Genomic DNA, 17849 nt, shown 5'->3' on the forward strand with positions numbered 1-17849 from the left:
GGAATCTCTCTTGTTTGCGTCACTCTCATGCAAGAGACATCCATTCACCTCTCTTTCTTTCAATCCACGTGTGTGTGTGAGAGAGTCTGCGTGTCTTTTTCGTATCCTCATTCGAGTCAGCAATGCAATGTCTGGTTTGGCTACAATGGCTAACCTTCTTGGCGGTGGCTGTGGTCGCTCATTCGTCGTCGCTTGCTTATTCCGCAACACCGCTTGACCTCTTGACACCTTTTGGTAACGACCCCGATTGCCCAGAATGCCCTCCTTGCTTCAATTGCATGCTACCTGGATTCGATTGCTTGCATTTCGCCAACTGCACTGAGTCCACTGGCAAATGCAGCTGCCCAGCAGGGTTTGGAGGCGACGATTGCCGACAACCATGTACGTGTAACACTCCTTGTCTCACTTTATGCAACATCGTTGCTGACCACTTATCATCCAGTATGTGGAGGCTTGGCCGATGGAAGAAACAGAACTCCAAGGGAAAAGGATCATTGCGATTGTCCTGAAGGATGGGAAGGCATCAATTGTAATGGTAAGTATTGCAATCATGCAATAGGAGAATGATGATACTAATGGCACTGGATGTAGTATGTACAATGGATTCGGTTTGTGATCCTCTGGTGCCTACCGGAAACAATGGAACATGCTATCGTGGAGGTCTGACAGTGTTTGAGAACCATCAAATGTGTAATGTTACAAGTAAGTTTCCGATACAAGGACCCTGCACTCTTAGCTGACACCTATATACTTAGATCGGAAGATCTTGGAACAGCTGAAGGGCCAAATACCCCAAGTGACATTCTCATGTAACCGACATCAGGATACTTGCGATTTTCAATGTACGTATGTGCCGTTATTATGAGAAACATAGGGATGACTAAACATGCCATGTAGTTTGGGTGGATGAGATCGAGTCATTTTATTGCCATTTGAACGAATGCAGCTTTGAACAAGGTGAGATGATGGGACCGACGGCAATTTTTCCTTTTATTGATTCATTGCGTAGAATTTGATTATGATCAAAATACAACAAACTACAAATGCAACAAGATCGATTGCCGATGTATCAAGGATGAGATGCTCTGTGGAAAGAATGGAAGCATAGGTTAGGCAGTAGGTGGATTGCGTGCTATGCGGATGTTATTTGGGATTGTTTAACATGTATCTACCACCACCAGATTTGACCGATCTTCTCAAGGACGAAATCAAGGGTCCAGCGAGCTTCAAGTGCACAAATAAAGAGTGTGCGTTTTCAGGTAATGAGGACTACTATGTACTAAAAGGATCATCGTGACATCTAACACGGAGCATGGATACATACACAGAGCCAGCAATGGATGATCTTATCCTTGGCGTATTTGGTGATGATTCGATTTTCTTAAATTGCAACTCTGGCGAATGTTTACACTATACAATGGTCCCAGGATTCAGTGTAAGTAACGTTATGGGATCCTTGTATATCACGATCATGAGAAGCCTAATTGTATATCCATTAGCGACCTGAGCGACCCATCAATTGGATCATGATTGTTAGTGGTATTGCCGGTGTAGCCGTGTTCCTCATCCTTGTCGCAGTGATGGTGGCCTATCTTGCCAAGCAATCAACACAAGCGAATTCATATATCCAATTGGCCGATGATGAAGCGGGGAAGCTATTGAGCGAGCACACGGCGACAAGTTTGATCTTTGACAGCATCTCGTACAAGGTGGGACCATTGCAGATATTGAATCGTATCACTGGAATGGTGCATCCAGGTCAAGTGATGGCTATCATGGGACCTTCTGGATCAGGCAAAACGACATTACTCGACATTCTCGCCAATCGGACAAAGACAGGCAACGTTTCAGGCGACGTTTATGTGAATGGCCACAACCTATCACCATCCGAGTATCGAAAGCTTATTGGCTATGTCGATCAAGAAGATACCATGATCCCCACGTTAACCGTTTATGAGACGATCTTGTATTCGGCACTACTTCGATTGCCACGATCCATGAGCAAGGCTGCTAAGGAGTTCCGTGTACTTGAAGTGATGCAGGAACTTGGAATCGATTCGATCAAGGATTCAAAGATTGGTCAAGCGGATGATCGTTCCATTAGCGGTGGCGAGAGACGTCGTGTAGCCATTGCTTGTGAACTTGTGACATCTCCTTCTATTCTGTTTTTGGATGAGCCTACCAGTGGATTGGATGCTTATAATGCTTACAACGTCGTTGAATCGCTCGTGTCACTTGCAAGAGATTACAATCGTACCATTGTATTCACCATTCATCAGCCACGATCCAACATTGTCACGCTTTTCGATGAATTGGTGGTGCTCAGCAAAGGATACACCATTTATTCAGGCCCACAATTACGAGTGCAATCATATTTCAGGAGCATTGGATATCCTTGTCCTCCAGGTTTCAACATTGCTGATTATCTTATTGATTTGACGATGCAACCAAGCGAGCCACGATTAGGAGGCGTTGATGGCAACACACCTGGATCGAGTAACAACAACAACAACAATGTCTTTGATGATGATTTGGAGAATACCAGCGAGCAGTGGGAATCTGAATTAAATGCTCGACAAGAACGATTGAGACGAGAGCGTGCAGGAAAGAAACGAGTCCAAGGGGTTACAGAAGAGCCTGATGTGGTCGTGGATAATGGAGATCAGCAGCAACGATCTTCGATGGCAACGAGAGAGAACCAAATGACTGAACATTTGAAGCGATTGGTCACAGCGTATGATCAAAGTATGGTGGCCGTTACAGTGAGAGATGACGTTGAGCGTATTCTCTCTTCAACGTGAGTGGCAATGGACCATATGATGGTATTCATTTGTAACTTGATATTATCTTATAGACAAGCTGCTCCGGATGAGATGGAAGATGGGATGGAGCGTCCTGTTAAGCCAGTGAACACACACGAGCGACCAGGGTGGATTGCCCAATTTCGAATACTGGCAGATCGCACATTCAAGAACCTTTACCGAAACCCCATGCTCATGTTTGCTCATTATACTATTGCTGTTGTGCTGGCCTGTAAGTCAATTCTTTAACAACCAAAAGTGCATTGAGGATCATTCCTAATATTCCATCATGTCATTTAGTGATATGCGGCGGGCTGTTTTATCAGGTCTCCAATACAATTGCTGGTTTTCAGAATCGAATGGGTCTTTTCTTTTTCTACGAAGCCCTTCTTGGATTTATGTGCTTGACATCGCTTCAAGTCTTTTCAAGCGAACGTATTCTTTTTGTACGAGAACGAGCCAATGGTTACTATTCGCCTGGTATTTACTTTCTATCAAAGGTAAACAACAAACAAAGGGCTGTCAAGGGATAATGTGTGGTGGGGAATTGGAACCGGGAGATGCAAGGAGCTAACGTCAACAATGAACAGGTTCTATTTGATATCATCCCATTACGTGTGGTCCCTCCATTGATGATGGGCCTGATCTCGTATTACATGGTGGGCCTTGTGGATGGTGTTGCCGAGTTTTTCAAATTCCTGTTGGTGCTGGTATTATTCAACTTGACAGCAGCAGCATTGTGCTTAGCTATTGGTGTCGTGTTCAAGAATCTTTCTATGGCCAATCTATTATGCTGCATGGTGATCCTGTTTTCAATGCTCTTTGCAGGTTTATTACTCAACAAAGGTAAAATGAGGTGGGGTGGGAGAGGGAATTTCGTGATCATTGTTGTAGGAGGGACAAAGTGAAACCAAATTCCGCGTGCTTTGGTGCAACAACGCTATTTGACGGCATCGATACTCATGTGAATGTGTCCATTAGATTCCATGTCGCCGTATTTTGGTTGGCTCAAACACTTGTCGTTTTTCAATTATGCTCTGGAAGCGCTATTGGTGAACGAAATGCTGTATTTGCAATTGGTGGAGGAAAGATTTGGATTAAACATTGATGTAAGTGCAAGGAATAATAAAACGGGAAAGGAGTAGCTATTGACACGTTTATGTGTGTCTCTCTAGGTACCTGGTGCAACAATTCTCTCCACATTTGGATTCAATGCAAGGAACTATTGGCCTGATGTGATCAAGCTTGGAGTCATGTTTTTGAGCTTCATTCTTTTTGCCTTTGTATGGCTCGTTACTTTTGTCAAGGAACGGAGATAGAAAAGCATTTCTTTTTCTCTATTCATGGTATATAAAGAAGACAATGATCCACAAAACGTCATCATGCAATTACCCGTGTATCTGCCCCAGCATTCTACAAACTCCACTCTCTGCTGAGCTTATGCGAACGACTACAATACAAGAGTACTTTCAATACACAGCTCGTCAAACGGTCAATTACAGTTGTGTGACCATGAATATCCAATTTGTGTGTTGATTGTCCAACCGCATAAGTCGTTTCACAATCAAAAGAATATAAGCCATGCACATGGACCATATTAGGAACAGCTTACAAAAGGACAAAGAGTAATTGCTTGCAGAGTCTTCATTCATCATCGATATCATTATGTGAGATATTAGCCTGACTACTGCTGCTCCTAGTTGCAATAAAGGAGAAAGGTTTCATTTGAAATGGAAAGCGGAGACAACGGCAGAGGAAAACCCGGGAAACCCAAAATAGAGATTTTGTTTGTTTTGTGTGTGTGTGCTCGGGCGTTGCTGCGCTGTTGCTGTTGTGCCTCAGATTTGGACGACGTACCCAACATGCGGTTTTCCCCCTGGGCAAAAATAGTAGGACAAGTAAAAACTCCCTTTTTGGGCAAAAGATATAAAGCTTACAAGAGGACCTCGATTGCCTTTCTCTTTTGCTCTTTACAACTACTAATAACAACACGACGTTGCAATCCTTTCTCTTTCTTTCTTTTTTATATACTCCCCTTAATCGATTTTTCTTGTCATGAGAATCACTGCTGCCATCCTTGTTGCTGCTGTTTCATTAGCCTCGTCAGTACTTGCTCAAGACGGTACGCCAAACATCCCTGCTGGCGGCTCAGCTGGTGCCTCCTACTCTTGCGACCCAAATGCTTGTAAACTACCTGATTGTTTGTGTGCTTCCACCTCGCCCCCAAATGGTCTTAAACCCGAGGATGTTCCTCAAGTAAGTTACTTACAGGATGATGATGGCTCACTTTTGATTGCCATTGTATACTCATCATCGCTTTTATCGTGGTATCATAGTTTGTCACCATCACTTTTGATGACTCTATTCAAGCCAAGCTTGTCGAGACAGCCCATGAATTGTTGAATGTCAAGCAAGTAGTCAAAAGAGTAAAGCAATTTGTTCCTGCACGATAGCTAACATGTATTCTCCTCTCATGCTCCCTTCCTATCACTCACAATCACTCCTTGATACCTCCGTATTTGTACGTGTGTGTTATCTGCACCTCCTTTTATCGCTGACAGGAATCCCAATGGATGTTCCGCAAAGGTAAATCAATGGTGCTCTGTGTGTTACGCGTATGTGCGGTAGTCTAATTCTCCTTCCCCAGGGCTCGTGGTATGTCTCTATGGAGTATACCGATTTCTCGCTTGTTCAGCAGTGGTATGCCAATGGTCATGAAGTTGCAGAGTAAGTAAAATCGATGCTTTATTGAATACCACAACATGGGCTAACATGATTTTTTGTCTACAGCCACACTTTCTCTCACGTTGGCACGTATCCAATATAATGATTCTGCAAAGTAATGAATGATGATTGTTATACTAACGCTACGTCATCTCTTTCTTATTTGTCATAATCAATAGGCTCACCATCGTCTCAGTAAGTGGTCGTTTTGTTTTCTCCTTAACAATGAGTCAATGTTAACCCATTGCTTTATAGAGAAATTGCTGCAGCTCGTGCCATGTTGCATGATTATGCCGGTATTCCCCTTGGAAAGATCCAAGGTTTCCGTGCCCCATTTTGTACGTTACAAAAACATCATTGACCATGATCACATGCCTTGGGCTGACATGAACTTTGCCACATTTTATAGTGAATTACACCGCCGAAACGTTAAACAACATTGCCCAACAAGGTTTCCTCTATGATTCCTCTGCCACCGCTACTGTGGATGACTGCTACTGGTAAATCCACCATCGTATGATCTTTGATTTTGATACAAGGTGGCTAATTTTCTCTTTACATGATACAAACAGGCCCTACACACTTGACAATGGCATGGCTAATGATTGCTGGACCGGTATTTGTTCTGCCAATGTCAAGCTTCCAGGTACCGTATTCGTAAAAATGAAACAGGCCATGTCTTGAGTATTTTTAGGATTCTGACAATTGTTCCTTTTTATAGGTGTGTGGGAAGTTCCCATGTACGCTGTTATGGATAATGCTAGCCAAGCACAATTGATGGACGTGTACCTTGCTGGATCCGTGTCCGATGTCAAGCAATGGACCAGCACTAACTTTGACCGCCATTATAATGGTAACCGCCAACCCTTCGGCATTTACGTCCATCCTAGTAAGTGTCATACGTTACATTTGTATACATACATAATCGCTTTGCTAATTATGGATTCATACAGCCCATCTTACCACTTTCCCTGGTCTTGATGATCCCTCTGCTATTAAGCAAGGTGTCGTTGAAGTCATCAAGGAGATCACTTCTAAGCCTGATGTGTGGGTTGTTACCAATGCTCAACTTTTGCAATGGGTAAGTGTATAGCTTATGGGCATCCTTGTTGTTGTTGTTGTTGACATGATATGGCTTGTATAGATGAAGAATCCAGTGCCCAAGAACCAACTTGCCGATCAAGCTTACATGAAGTGCGAGTTGCCTAATACAGGCAAAGAGATTTGCAATGGTCTTGAAAACATTACTGTTTCGGATGCTGGTGTTGTATCGTCGCCTTTGCTCAACATGTGTAATTTCAACACCACCAACTGGGGCACGTGCTTCAATTGCCCTGGCAGTGCTCCTACACTTGAAAGTCCCACACCTAACGCCACCATCCAAACCAATGACCCCAAGTACCGCCACCCTGTGCCTGACAACTGTGACAGCATTTGGTGGGATCCTGTGGCGGGTGAATGCTTGTGCACTCAACAAAGATGCGCCTACAAAGATACCGCTGTCCCTGTTGACACCAACAGCAAGAACCCTGATGGCAGCGACTCTAACAAGGATGGATCAAAGAAGGATGGCGAGAGTGCTGCTATGACTTTGTCACCTGCTACGTTCACAGCTGCTCTCATTTTCGTGGGTAGCATTGCCACTGGCTTGTTTTAAATGTGTTAGTATCTCCCATGCATTCATTCTCTCGTATGTAAAAGTACCCAATCCCCCACCCTTTCCACCCAATTCTTGCATGGTCGTTTTTCTTTTCTTGTTCTTTTCTTTGTTCTAGTCACACTTTTTAGTAACCGTTGTCCGCTATAAATCGATTTTATATATCACAGATGCATCCTAATAATGGGATTATGATTCATTTTAATGGTTAAATGGTATCAATGACATGTCATAAAGGAGAGGAGGATGGTGGATCATCATCTATGCTAGAGTAAAGCGGCGTTTAGAGTGAAGCGGCGGGGTGGTTGTTGTTGGGGGGGGAGAGGAAGTCCAAGTCAAAGAGCCTCTTCGCAGAAAAAAAAGTTTTTTATTCCCGTTTTGACAACCGCGATCATGGCAAAAGAGGACAAGAAGAGAAAGCACAAATCACAACACGACGATGACAGCAAAAAGTCGAAAAAGAAACACCGTTCCGAGAAAAAGTCTGCCACCAAAATCGTCAGCGTTTCTTCGCCTTCCCCAGCACCACCAGCAACTCCCAAATCAACCTCCTACAGTGCGTTTTCAGAAATCGTCGGCAGACTCTATGTGCACCTTGCACCCATGTGGGCTGGCAATGTTATGGAAGGTGTAACTGAACAGTTGAATGCTTTCCTTATGAAGTAAGCAGATATCTTGATGTTCGAGAGACGAGGAGAGAGCTTGAATTGACCTTGGATAACAATGACAGATACGTTCCTCAGTTGGATGGCATTGTTCTTGCACACAGTGATACTGAACTTATTACGGAGAAGGGTCAAATTCGCAATGATTCACCATTCTGCCACTTTTTCATTCGTGTCAAGTTTTTGGTATGGAAGCCTAAAAAGGGAGCCAAGCTTGGTAAGTTAAACGAGGATGAGTGATTACATTAGAGACACTAATGTGGATGTATACTTGAATTAGTGGGTCGCATCAATTTACAATCCCAGGATCATATTGGTCTTTTGATTTTCGGCACATTCAACGCATCAATCCCCAAGGCACGCATACCAGCTGATACATATGAATGGCGATCTTCTGTGGATTCTTCAGAAGAACCAGTGACCAAGGATCAAGATGAGGATGACAATGAAGATGAGAATGAGGATATTCAACAAGATGCTGAACAACAACGAAGCCAATATGGTGAATGGATCAACAAGTCTACGGGTGTACCTGTGGGTGGCGATGATGGCATCGTTGAGTTCAATGTAGTCGAGTAAGTCTACTACAATGGGTTTAGAGTATTGGGATTCCCTTTTGCTTATATATACCTTTTCTTTTCCATCATAGCATCATCGAAGCCAACGATATCCTTACTGTTGGAGGCTCCTTATAGAATCCTTGTATATAATAACAACACCACACATCGCATACAACATACAACATAACCTTTTTCTTATCCGCTGTATCCCCGATGCAACAAAAAGGAACGAACGAGCACCATAATAAAACATATCATATGGCATCTGCAGGTGGTTTCCCATACCCATTATGAGTATTGAATACGCGACAAGGATGTTGTGAGATTGGTTGGTATTAGGGTGGGTCGTCGTGAGGGGTTGCTTTGATGCTGCCATTGGCACCGGATGACATGCCATTATAGCGATGTTCATGATAACATAGGAATCGGGATTTTTTTATGAAAAGGGAGGTGTGCCATCTTTCGAAGGATGGATGAGTGCTGGCAGCATGATGCAAGCATACAACACGTGCTTTCACTGTGGCAAGAAAAAAGATCTATGAATGAATGTGCACATGACTGCCACGCTATTGACAGTCAAGGTAGGACACAGGGTATTGTTTTCTGGTGGTGATGGATGCAGTGGGCGGGAGGATAGCTTTACAAGTTCATATCGGGTCATTCATTTCTATTCCCCCATGTGCTTTACTCCTAACTTTGTTATCATTTATATGACAAATGTCTTTTTCTCTTAATAACCCTTGTATACAGCATTGAGCAAATATATAAAATGGCCATGTATTTCCCCATGGGATGCCTCGGAATGTTTATTAGTACTGGAGTAAATGTGGTGGTGGTAGGTGAACGTAGGAGAATTTGAAAGGAGGTTTACAGGGAGAGAGAGAGGATGCACACGTTCGATCGGCGTTATTTGATATCATGCATTATGGATAGATGGGGGAGCGTGTGTGTGTTGTGGTAAGGTTTTGATATGTTTTATGCATAGTATGTTGCAATACTTGTGTCACCTGTTTTGGGTAGTACAGAATGAAATAGGGTTTACACAAAGCCAATAAACGTTCGCCATTGAGCGACGAGCTTTTCCCGTGACGGTGTTCCAAGCCGCCCCCAAATTCCAAAAGGTATATAAAGGCCAAGGATTTTGATTGTTCATCCATCACTTTTCTTTCTGTGTTTACCCTGAGTTGTTACTACCCATTGCTATTTTTCCTCACACTATGATCCAAACCCTTCCCGGAAACGGAGCCACTGTATCGTCTGGTGCCAGTAGTTGGAGCTCGGCAAAACTTGGTCATCTCTTGTCAACAGAGCTACTTCAAGATATACACGAAAACTTTGACGACATGGGCAAGGCAGCCAAGGTGGGCATTCTCTTTGCTATGTTGTATGTCCGCAAGGGCGATATTATGCGTATGCAAAATGTCATGAGCAAGGTATGTTATTCTCCGCTTGTTTTAAAAATCCTTTTCATGCTGGAACACAAAATCAAATGCACATGAGACAAAGGAGAGAGTGAGAGAGTGAGAGAAAGCGAGTGAGAGTGCGAGGGACCAAATCACCATGACATTTTTTACTCCTTCCACCAAGAAGATGAAAATGATAAACAAAAAGTCATTGTGGGAAGTGAAAGTGTCATGTGTTACGTGCATGCGTGTATTGCGTGGTGTGGATGTGATTGGCAGTTATCATCAAGCAGGTCATGAAGAATCCACTTGGCACATTCGGTAGCTTTCTTTTTCTTTCCTGTAGCAGGAACAATGATTCTCATCATTTACCTGCCCCAGACACGCATGAAAAATAAAGTTGACCTCCTCCTCCCCAAAAGGATAAAGGACAGTTTGTGTTGCTGTGGATCATAAAGTATCTTGTATATATGCATACATGTGGATGGGGTGGGTGAGTGAGTGAGTAAGGATGAGTGAGTATGTGAGGCATGTGCTTGTCTCTGTGTGCGTGTGTGTGTCTATGTGTTCCATTTATTCATTCCCCTTTTCTTTTCTTACTCTATTTGGGCCTATTTTGGTTTAACGCGCTCTTTATCTTTTGCACTGTAGATTTATGCAGCTGCTGAAAACGACGATCACGAATGGATCCAAGTCACTTCACGAATTCTCAAGAATGCTCTTACTGAACGACGACTCAACACTCGTGTGGAGCAATGGTCCCCTTCATTTGGTGATGTCGTCGACAAGATTGAGGGTGCTGGTAAGTTGTCGTTGTTGTTGTTGGCTAGCCTACTCGTTCTATTTCAAAGTGTATCTCATAATCCCCCCCCTTGTTCATAGTCAAGCAAGATGGTATCAGCTTTCATCCCACTGAATATGCATTGTTGACCAAAGAAGCCCAACCTGAATGTCCTTATGCATCCAAGGTGTATCGTTCGGATGAGCCTACGCATGACCAACACTTTAAGCTCAATTCAACTGCTATGGACAAGTCAAATGCCGATCGACAGCAACTGTTCCAAGAGCTTCTCAAGAAGAATGATGCAAATGCTCGTCGCTCAATGTCTCCACCTACTAAAATGGGTCGTCCTGGTGTGGTGGGTCCCAATGGTCCTCTTCAAGGTCGCCCTCGTCCACCTCCACCTACTGGCATGTTCCGCCGTTATCCAAATGCTTCACAACAACCACCTTCTTCAATGGCTCCCAAACCTGCTGCAAAATCGCTCTTTATTCCTAGTCGAGCAAGAAAGCCATCGTTGGGATCAGCTTCAAACTTTACAAAGATGCCACAGGGTATGCCCAATCGTCCACCCCTACCATCACCATCTGCAGACTCTACACCAAAAGGATTCCTTCGTCAATCACGCGTACAAATGATCGACTTTAACGAGAACACAAGTTTGGAAAAGAGCAATGCTGAAGAAATCAATGCCGCCAAAGAACGTAAGTGTGCTTGGAAAAGGAAATATGAAGGTTAGGATGGTATCTAATAGGGATTGTTTTATAGAATTACAAGCTGAGAAGGAAGCTAAAAAGGAGATGGCTGCTGAAAAACGACGTTTGGATAAGGATCGAAAGAGACGAGAAGCTGAAGAAGATCGTCAACGTGCACGTGAAGAAAAGTTATCAGCTATTCCTGCTCCCGGTGGTGATCCCAAACGACAACGTCGCGCTCAACCAAACAATCCACAAATCAACACATGAACCAACCCCCTTTCCCTTTCCCATCCTCTCGCTCTGTAAACAATCAACACATACACGCATCTATGACTAGGTCTTTATCTTACAGCTCCCTCTTGCATCATATCCCGTTTTCTTTGTACATATTCTATTCTTAGCTCACAAAACATTGTATCCTTATATCTTTGCTATTTCATACGCGTGTTCAACATTAAAACTCTCTCTCTCTCATTGCTATCTTCCTATTGTTCATCTTAAATAATCAGGAATGCAATTTTGTCTATGGATGTATTAGTATCTTGGAAGTGAGAATTGTAGCATGGCAACAAGAGGCCCTGATCCTGCATTTATTATGCGTCCGATTGTAATTTCATTTTGATGTACAGATAAGGTTTTGTGATCCCTGCCACAACGAAAAGCCGCCATGACTATCCTTTACGCGTTCGGTTCCAATGGCAACGGTCAACTTGGAGTAGGCCACACTGACGACATTAACACCCCAACGCCATGCATTGGCATTCCAGACACTGAGACAATCCTCAAGGTGGTGGGTGGTGGCAATCATACAGCTGTTTTGACACAAAGTGGCCGAGTGTTCCTTGCTGGGCAATGGCATACCAGTAACGACATGACGACAACAACCTTTATCGAACCCGAATGTGTACAAGGACGACACTGGCAAGACGTTGCTTGTGGTTGGTCATTCACAATCCTCATTGAGCGAGAGACTGGACGTGTATATGGCTTTGGAACGGCACGATCGGGTGAACTTGGTTCTATGACAAAAGACCCAGGGCTGGTAGCTATCGATACTGTACCACCATTAGCGATGGTCGATTGTGGATGGCGGCATGTAGTCGGCCTTGGTCGAGATGATGGATGTGTTTACGGCTGGGGATGGGATCGACATGGCCAACTATTGAAGCGTATCAACATCAAACCACACATCCAGCAGCCTAATGCATTATTGTCAGCTAATAGCACACCCTCCAAGATCCGACAAATTGCATGCGGTCATTTATTTACGGCGTTGTTGACAGAGGATGGCACAGTTTACGGATTCGGGTCCAACAAGTATGCACAACTTGGAGATGGCGAACTACAGCAGGGTGATGATGACTTGATCCAAATCGATAAAGGAGTTTCATTAATATCTACTGGATGGCACCACATTGCTATGGCAAAACCAGATCATGCACATAGCTTGGTATCTATTCACAACAAAGGACGTAACGACCATGGACAAATGGCAGGGCAAGATCATTCTATGCATGTGGATTATTTCGTGTGTGGCTCGGAGCACATGTTGGCACTCAAGCAAGGCAAGGTGTATGCATGGGGATGGAACGAGCATGGTAATTGTACATCCACCCAAGAAGATGTTTTACAGCCTATCGAGGTTCAACTCCCAAAGCAAGGCACAGTGACTATCATTGGCGCTGGATGTGCTACTTCATGGATAGGAATAGCATAATGGAGATTATGTACATTTATTCTGCATCAAATACAACACTAGTTGGCTTTTTCTTTTTCTTCTTTTTCTTTTTGGTTTCTGATGACGGCTCTTCAGGTGTCAAACTTTCAAAAAACAGACCAGCTGGGAATGATCCATTACTCGTGGTGGAGCTGTGATGGAGGTGGTTGGATGGAGAGGTAGGTCGAGAATCACCGCTTTCAGAAGAATAGCAGCTGTCACCGGATAAAGAATTTCTTCGGGAATGGTAGTTGCTCTGAAGCTCACCTCCATCATGGCGTGCTGAATGATCAAAACCTAAACAATAGGCGTCTATCCAATATCCTTCAGTATTCACATGCTCGTATTCTTGATCCAAGGGTACTTACAATCACTTCCCAAGTCAATTCCCGAAGAAGTAGCATCATCCATCGGCTCTGGTTCCCCAGCACCCATCAATGGTAGCGTTGCAGCATTGTATGACGTATACATGAGCGAGAATCTTAGCGGGGGTGTTGGTCCAAGGTGAGGAGCTGGCCGTGCACATGTATCAAGCTTCCATGCGTATTTGGTCTCAGTCTGTGCGAGCGTATCGGATCTGTATAGGGGAATTACATTAAAACGAGTTCGTGTTGTATACAAGCTTTGATAACGACCCATACCTTAACGTCGGTAAGAATTCTTTATATTGCTCGTGTGATGTCATAATACCATGGACCATGCCAGAGGGATCAGCATCCGATTTAAGCCTGAGATGATTCAGCATCAGCAGAACAAACCCTCGGGATTCTATGTATGGAATGTCATTATTGATGCTTGTTATGTTGAAAAGTGTCAACATTTACCTGATGCCTTGCCTTTGCCATAAGATTGGATCATGCGGGTAATTAGATCATGCTCTTGCAAGATGGTCGATAAGATGGGTTCATAGTTGGTGGACAATAGTAAATAGAATATCTTGTAAAACATAGTATGGTAAATGCTGCTTGTCCTATATCCACATGCGTCAATTTCCATGTTACAAAACGTGATCCCCCTTCCTGTGATAGCTTACGTCTTTTCAAAGAATAAATCAATATACAATTTCCAGAATGCATCAGGCACGGAATCCAATGTCGTCTCCTTGTCGCTTGCATCAGATAATGTGGAGTAGATAATGTCCAGGATCGCCATATGCGATAAAGTAAACGGATGACTACCATCCAATGGAGTATGAGTATTGATTCTTTGATAAGCACTATAAGCATACCTTGGGAGGGAATCATAATCCTGGAGGATTATATTGCACAATGCAGGGATATGATCAGTTAAAAGCTCTCGCACACGATGACATATGCTGTACAATGGCCCTTGTATAGGTTGCGCTGTGCTGGATGCTCTTGTTGGTGGAGAACCACTATGCCATGACATTAATACCCTATGCAATGGATGGTATTTTCCCCATCCTCTTACCTGGTTGCAAGACTCTTTAGCATGTTGATTGTATGTTGTCGACTTCTAGAAGGTGCTTGATCTTTGATAAACTAGAAAAACATACGTGTCAACCTCTACATTGGGTATTCAAGCAACCTAATCTCCCTCTTTACCTTGACCAAGAAGCTCACAATATCAGCCCCCGCATCTTCCATAAGCTCATTGAATAGAGGTGCTGATCCATCCATTTGAGATGCCTCTTCCACAATCCTCAAAAACAAGTCCTTGGCAGCGTTCGAGAAGTCCGGTTGATCTTTATAAATAAAATATCAATTAGATGTACTTTTGGTGCAAATGGTCTTTCTTGATACATACCAGCCAGCTGAATCGCATCCAAGAACCATTGAAGGAAACCATGGTTACTTAGCATTTCCAAACTGCTTTGTCGTTTTGTTCGTGATTCCTCATTGTTGTCATAGACAAATAGAAGACTGAGAATAGAGTCGGTGATGGGTCCATGGGCCAGATAGGGCATTAAAATGTCGTAAAACTTGGATGCATCATCTTGGAGGATCATGTAATTCATCATATCGCAAGGGTGCCTTCGAACCATGTGCTGAAAAATTTTGCCAAAATGGTTCAGGTTGCCATCCGACTTGGGTGATAACACGTCGAGGAGGTGAGTGACTAGGAAGTAAAAGAGAAGATTCACGTTAATGTTTCAGTTTCATCCATGCATGTAGAATGTCGTCTATTACCGATTGTTTGGAAACAAGAATCCTGTACCCAATAATGATTAGCGCTTGTACCACACAACAATTCCATGGCGTGATAAGAGCGCTTGGTTGCTTCGAAATCATCGGTGTCACGTTTATATCCAGCATAGTTGATACGATCTGATAATGATGATGGTGATGATGATGATGACAATGCCGAGTCTTGTTCTTCTTCCTTGAGACGTGAAATATGAGACATGAATATATCCATTACACCTACACAACATCATCCCATATTTAGATGAAATTCAAAGGGGGAGAGGATGGGTAATGACGAACCTTCATGCAACAAGACACTAACAATCTTGATATCCATGCGTGGCGATGATAGTTGCAGTAATTTTCTCACCAATGCCTCCGACGTAGCCTTGTACCCGGGATCCGAAGTGGGTCGCTTGCTCGATGCCTTTTCACCATCTGAGGATTCGGATTCATTCGAGTTGGGAGAAGAAGCTGAGTCGTTGTTGGTGCCGTTCACGTCGTTGGTAGTTTGACGAGTCGATAGAGAAGAAGACGTGTCTTTGGGACAAGTATCTACCCTGGCTTCAGTAGCTGAGTCATTGGATCGATCGGGCGATGAGACATTGTCCACCGCTGCATTGTCGGATGACATGGAAGAGAGTAAGAGAGATACTGGGAAGGGAAAAAAGAGATAAGGAAAGGGTACAAGAGGCTATCTGCTGGCTCGACTTTTTTTTTCTGTGCTGCACCCTCGCTGATCATCATCATCCTCCGCAGAGTCACACAAAGACAACACCACCCACTCACTTTTTTATCCTTGGTTACGTTTCAAGAAGGCTTTTGGTTATACGAATTGCTTACTATTGCGTAGTAGAGATATCATAGTTACAGTGTCTACAATCCAGTTGTTCCAATTGACCATTATCATGTAATCCAAACCACCAAAGAACAAGAATAAACAACATCTGTTGCCATCTGCACGAGCACTTTTGTTGACGTTGCTTAAGAGTTGCATAATCGCATTCTTCTTCATGTGACAATTTTGGATGAATCATCAGTTCATGTTATTAGAAAAAGTTTACTTAGGAGAAGCATTGAGTGCAATAGAGTATACCAATGGTGGTCATCATTGCTTCTTGCATCGGCAAATGGGAAATCTATTTACATCAAAGCCGAAGAACCAGCTCTAAAATCACGTGATAGTTTATCGAAGAGGTACTTGGCATCCCTTTTCTTCTCATGCACTTTTACAACCTGATCAAAACATCTTTCAGGGAATCAATTGTTCCCCCATTCCTCGAATCACAAGGGAGACATCATCATCCTCATATTGCTAGCATGAAAACGAATAGTATTTTAAGGTGACAAGTGATATGGCTATGCTATTTATTGATATCAATTGATAGGTAGTTGTAGCAGTAGTAGCAATGGATACAAAACACGTGGTATGCACTAATGTCATCATGTGGCAAAGGTATCGGATAACCGAAAAAGAGGGGTGATCTAAAAGACAGCGTGCAAGTCGAGACATTCTTTGACGTTTATCACAGCTATTGAATGACAGATAATATTGACCACTTGCGGGCTGTCATGGGAAGTGACGATGACGACAATGACATGCAGTTTGAGACACGACAGACAGTGAGTGAGCAGCCAGCAACAACATCGGGCAATCGCATCAGGCTCGTTCGACCATCGTCGACCATGGATCGTGGAACGTGGAGCGAGTTTTCAAGTCATCAAGAACCAGAGCGACCATGTCAAGACACCATTCGTTTATTTGATGGGGAGAATACGCCACAAAACATATCGTCTTATGGGTTCCTGCTTGGTATTGCGTGTGGTGGCGGGCTTGTGTTTGCTTTCTTGTCCAACAGCTCGTCATGGCATGTGCCTCAGTTTGGATTGTTCCTTGCAGCATTGGCGTTGTTCCACTTTTTGGAGTATCTTGCAACAGCTCTCTTTAATCCTGACAAGCTCACTCTTGATTGTAAGTAGAAGGGGAAACAAAAACCTTTATCATGGTGTATTCAATGATGTTCTCCATATCCAAATAGCTTTCCTTATCAATCACAGTGCTCATTATCATGCTGCTCATGCTGTCGCTTTCTTGGAATTCATGATTGAATACTACTTTTTCCCATCATGGAAGACATTTGGAATGCTCAATTATCTTGGTAAGTTGGTGATGATCAATCTCCCTTCTTGTCCTGACCGTGTCATATACGTAGGCCTGGCTCTTGTGATTGTGGGACAAGCATGCCGAACAGTGGCCATGTTCTCTGCAAGACACAACTTTTCGCATCACATTGCTGATTATAAAGCAAAAGATCATGTTCTTGTTACTCACGGCATCTACAGGTAAGTTTGTTGGATCCTGAGCAGAGGAGATGAATGAGGATATTGAACCTCTATTTTGGATGTAGCATTATGCGACACCCCTCGTACTTTGGATTCTACTGGTGGGCAGTCGGCGTGCAATTCCTACTGATGAACCCAATTTGCCTCATCCTATTCATCTATTGGCTTCAACGTTTCTTTGCCGAACGCATCACCTATGAGGAATACACCTTGCTACGCTTCTTTGGAAATGATTGGACTGTATACAAAGCCAAGACACCTACATGGATGCCATTGATTCCCTAGACTCTACCATTTGTGCATGATATCATTCCATAAATTATTACGTACACGCATTCAATGAAGAAACCGTA

The 17849-nt window shown here is 43.4% G+C and overlaps 7 protein-coding genes across 7 annotated transcripts; 6 read left to right on the forward strand and 1 right to left on the reverse strand.

Annotated features, from left to right (window-relative positions):
* Positions 1-122: 122 nt before the first annotated feature.
* On the forward strand, positions 123-4120 carry O0I10_009436 (uncharacterized protein; the record flags this gene model as incomplete). Its single annotated transcript, XM_058489428.1, has 14 exons — positions 123-381; positions 443-535; positions 592-702; positions 756-842; positions 898-957; positions 1010-1108; positions 1182-1259; positions 1329-1435; positions 1500-2797; positions 2855-3033; positions 3102-3301; positions 3392-3647; positions 3783-3910; positions 3977-4120. The coding sequence occupies 14 exons, from the start codon at positions 123-125 to the stop codon at positions 4118-4120; spliced, it is 3099 nt and encodes a 1032-aa protein (XP_058339785.1).
* A 736-nt stretch (positions 4121-4856) lies between these two features.
* On the forward strand, positions 4857-7182 carry O0I10_009437 (uncharacterized protein; the record flags this gene model as incomplete). The annotated part of the gene is made up of 12 exons (XM_058489429.1): positions 4857-5057; positions 5138-5211; positions 5363-5387; positions 5449-5528; positions 5592-5611; positions 5705-5720; positions 5781-5863; positions 5935-6025; positions 6098-6171; positions 6247-6414; positions 6479-6606; positions 6670-7182. The coding sequence occupies 12 exons, from the start codon at positions 4857-4859 to the stop codon at positions 7180-7182; spliced, it is 1473 nt and encodes a 490-aa protein (XP_058339786.1).
* Positions 7183-7575: 393 nt separating this feature from the next.
* On the forward strand, positions 7576-8542 carry O0I10_009438 (uncharacterized protein; the record flags this gene model as incomplete). Its single annotated transcript, XM_058489430.1, has 4 exons — positions 7576-7844; positions 7913-8064; positions 8128-8422; positions 8497-8542. 4 exons carry the CDS (start codon positions 7576-7578, stop codon positions 8540-8542), a joined length of 762 nt encoding a protein of 253 aa, XP_058339787.1.
* A 1082-nt stretch (positions 8543-9624) lies between these two features.
* O0I10_009439 (uncharacterized protein) lies at positions 9625-11556 on the forward strand (the record flags this gene model as incomplete). Its single annotated transcript, XM_058489431.1, has 4 exons — positions 9625-9840; positions 10462-10612; positions 10693-11295; positions 11360-11556. The coding sequence occupies 4 exons, from the start codon at positions 9625-9627 to the stop codon at positions 11554-11556; spliced, it is 1167 nt and encodes a 388-aa protein (XP_058339788.1).
* A 400-nt stretch (positions 11557-11956) lies between these two features.
* Positions 11957-13006, forward strand: O0I10_009440 (uncharacterized protein; the record flags this gene model as incomplete). The annotated part of the gene is made up of 1 exon (XM_058489432.1): positions 11957-13006. The coding sequence occupies one exon, from the start codon at positions 11957-11959 to the stop codon at positions 13004-13006; it is 1050 nt and encodes a 349-aa protein (XP_058339789.1).
* A 16-nt stretch (positions 13007-13022) lies between these two features.
* O0I10_009441 (uncharacterized protein) lies at positions 13023-15787 on the reverse strand (the record flags this gene model as incomplete). Its single annotated transcript, XM_058489433.1, has 11 exons — positions 13023-13318; positions 13375-13583; positions 13648-13774; positions 13831-13976; positions 14040-14180; positions 14235-14381; positions 14438-14508; positions 14572-14711; positions 14774-15085; positions 15157-15390; positions 15454-15787. The coding sequence occupies 11 exons, from the start codon at positions 15785-15787 to the stop codon at positions 13023-13025; spliced, it is 2157 nt and encodes a 718-aa protein (XP_058339790.1).
* Positions 15788-16692: 905 nt separating this feature from the next.
* O0I10_009442 (uncharacterized protein) lies at positions 16693-17781 on the forward strand (the record flags this gene model as incomplete). The annotated part of the gene is made up of 4 exons (XM_058489434.1): positions 16693-17125; positions 17193-17312; positions 17367-17496; positions 17562-17781. The coding sequence occupies 4 exons, from the start codon at positions 16693-16695 to the stop codon at positions 17779-17781; spliced, it is 903 nt and encodes a 300-aa protein (XP_058339791.1).
* Positions 17782-17849: the final 68 nt, after the last annotated feature.

Source organism: Lichtheimia ornata (assembly GCF_029851405.1).
Source record: "Lichtheimia ornata isolate CBS 291.66 chromosome Unknown scaffold00055, whole genome shotgun sequence".
Classification (NCBI taxonomy): domain Eukaryota; kingdom Fungi; phylum Mucoromycota; class Mucoromycetes; order Mucorales; family Lichtheimiaceae; genus Lichtheimia; species Lichtheimia ornata.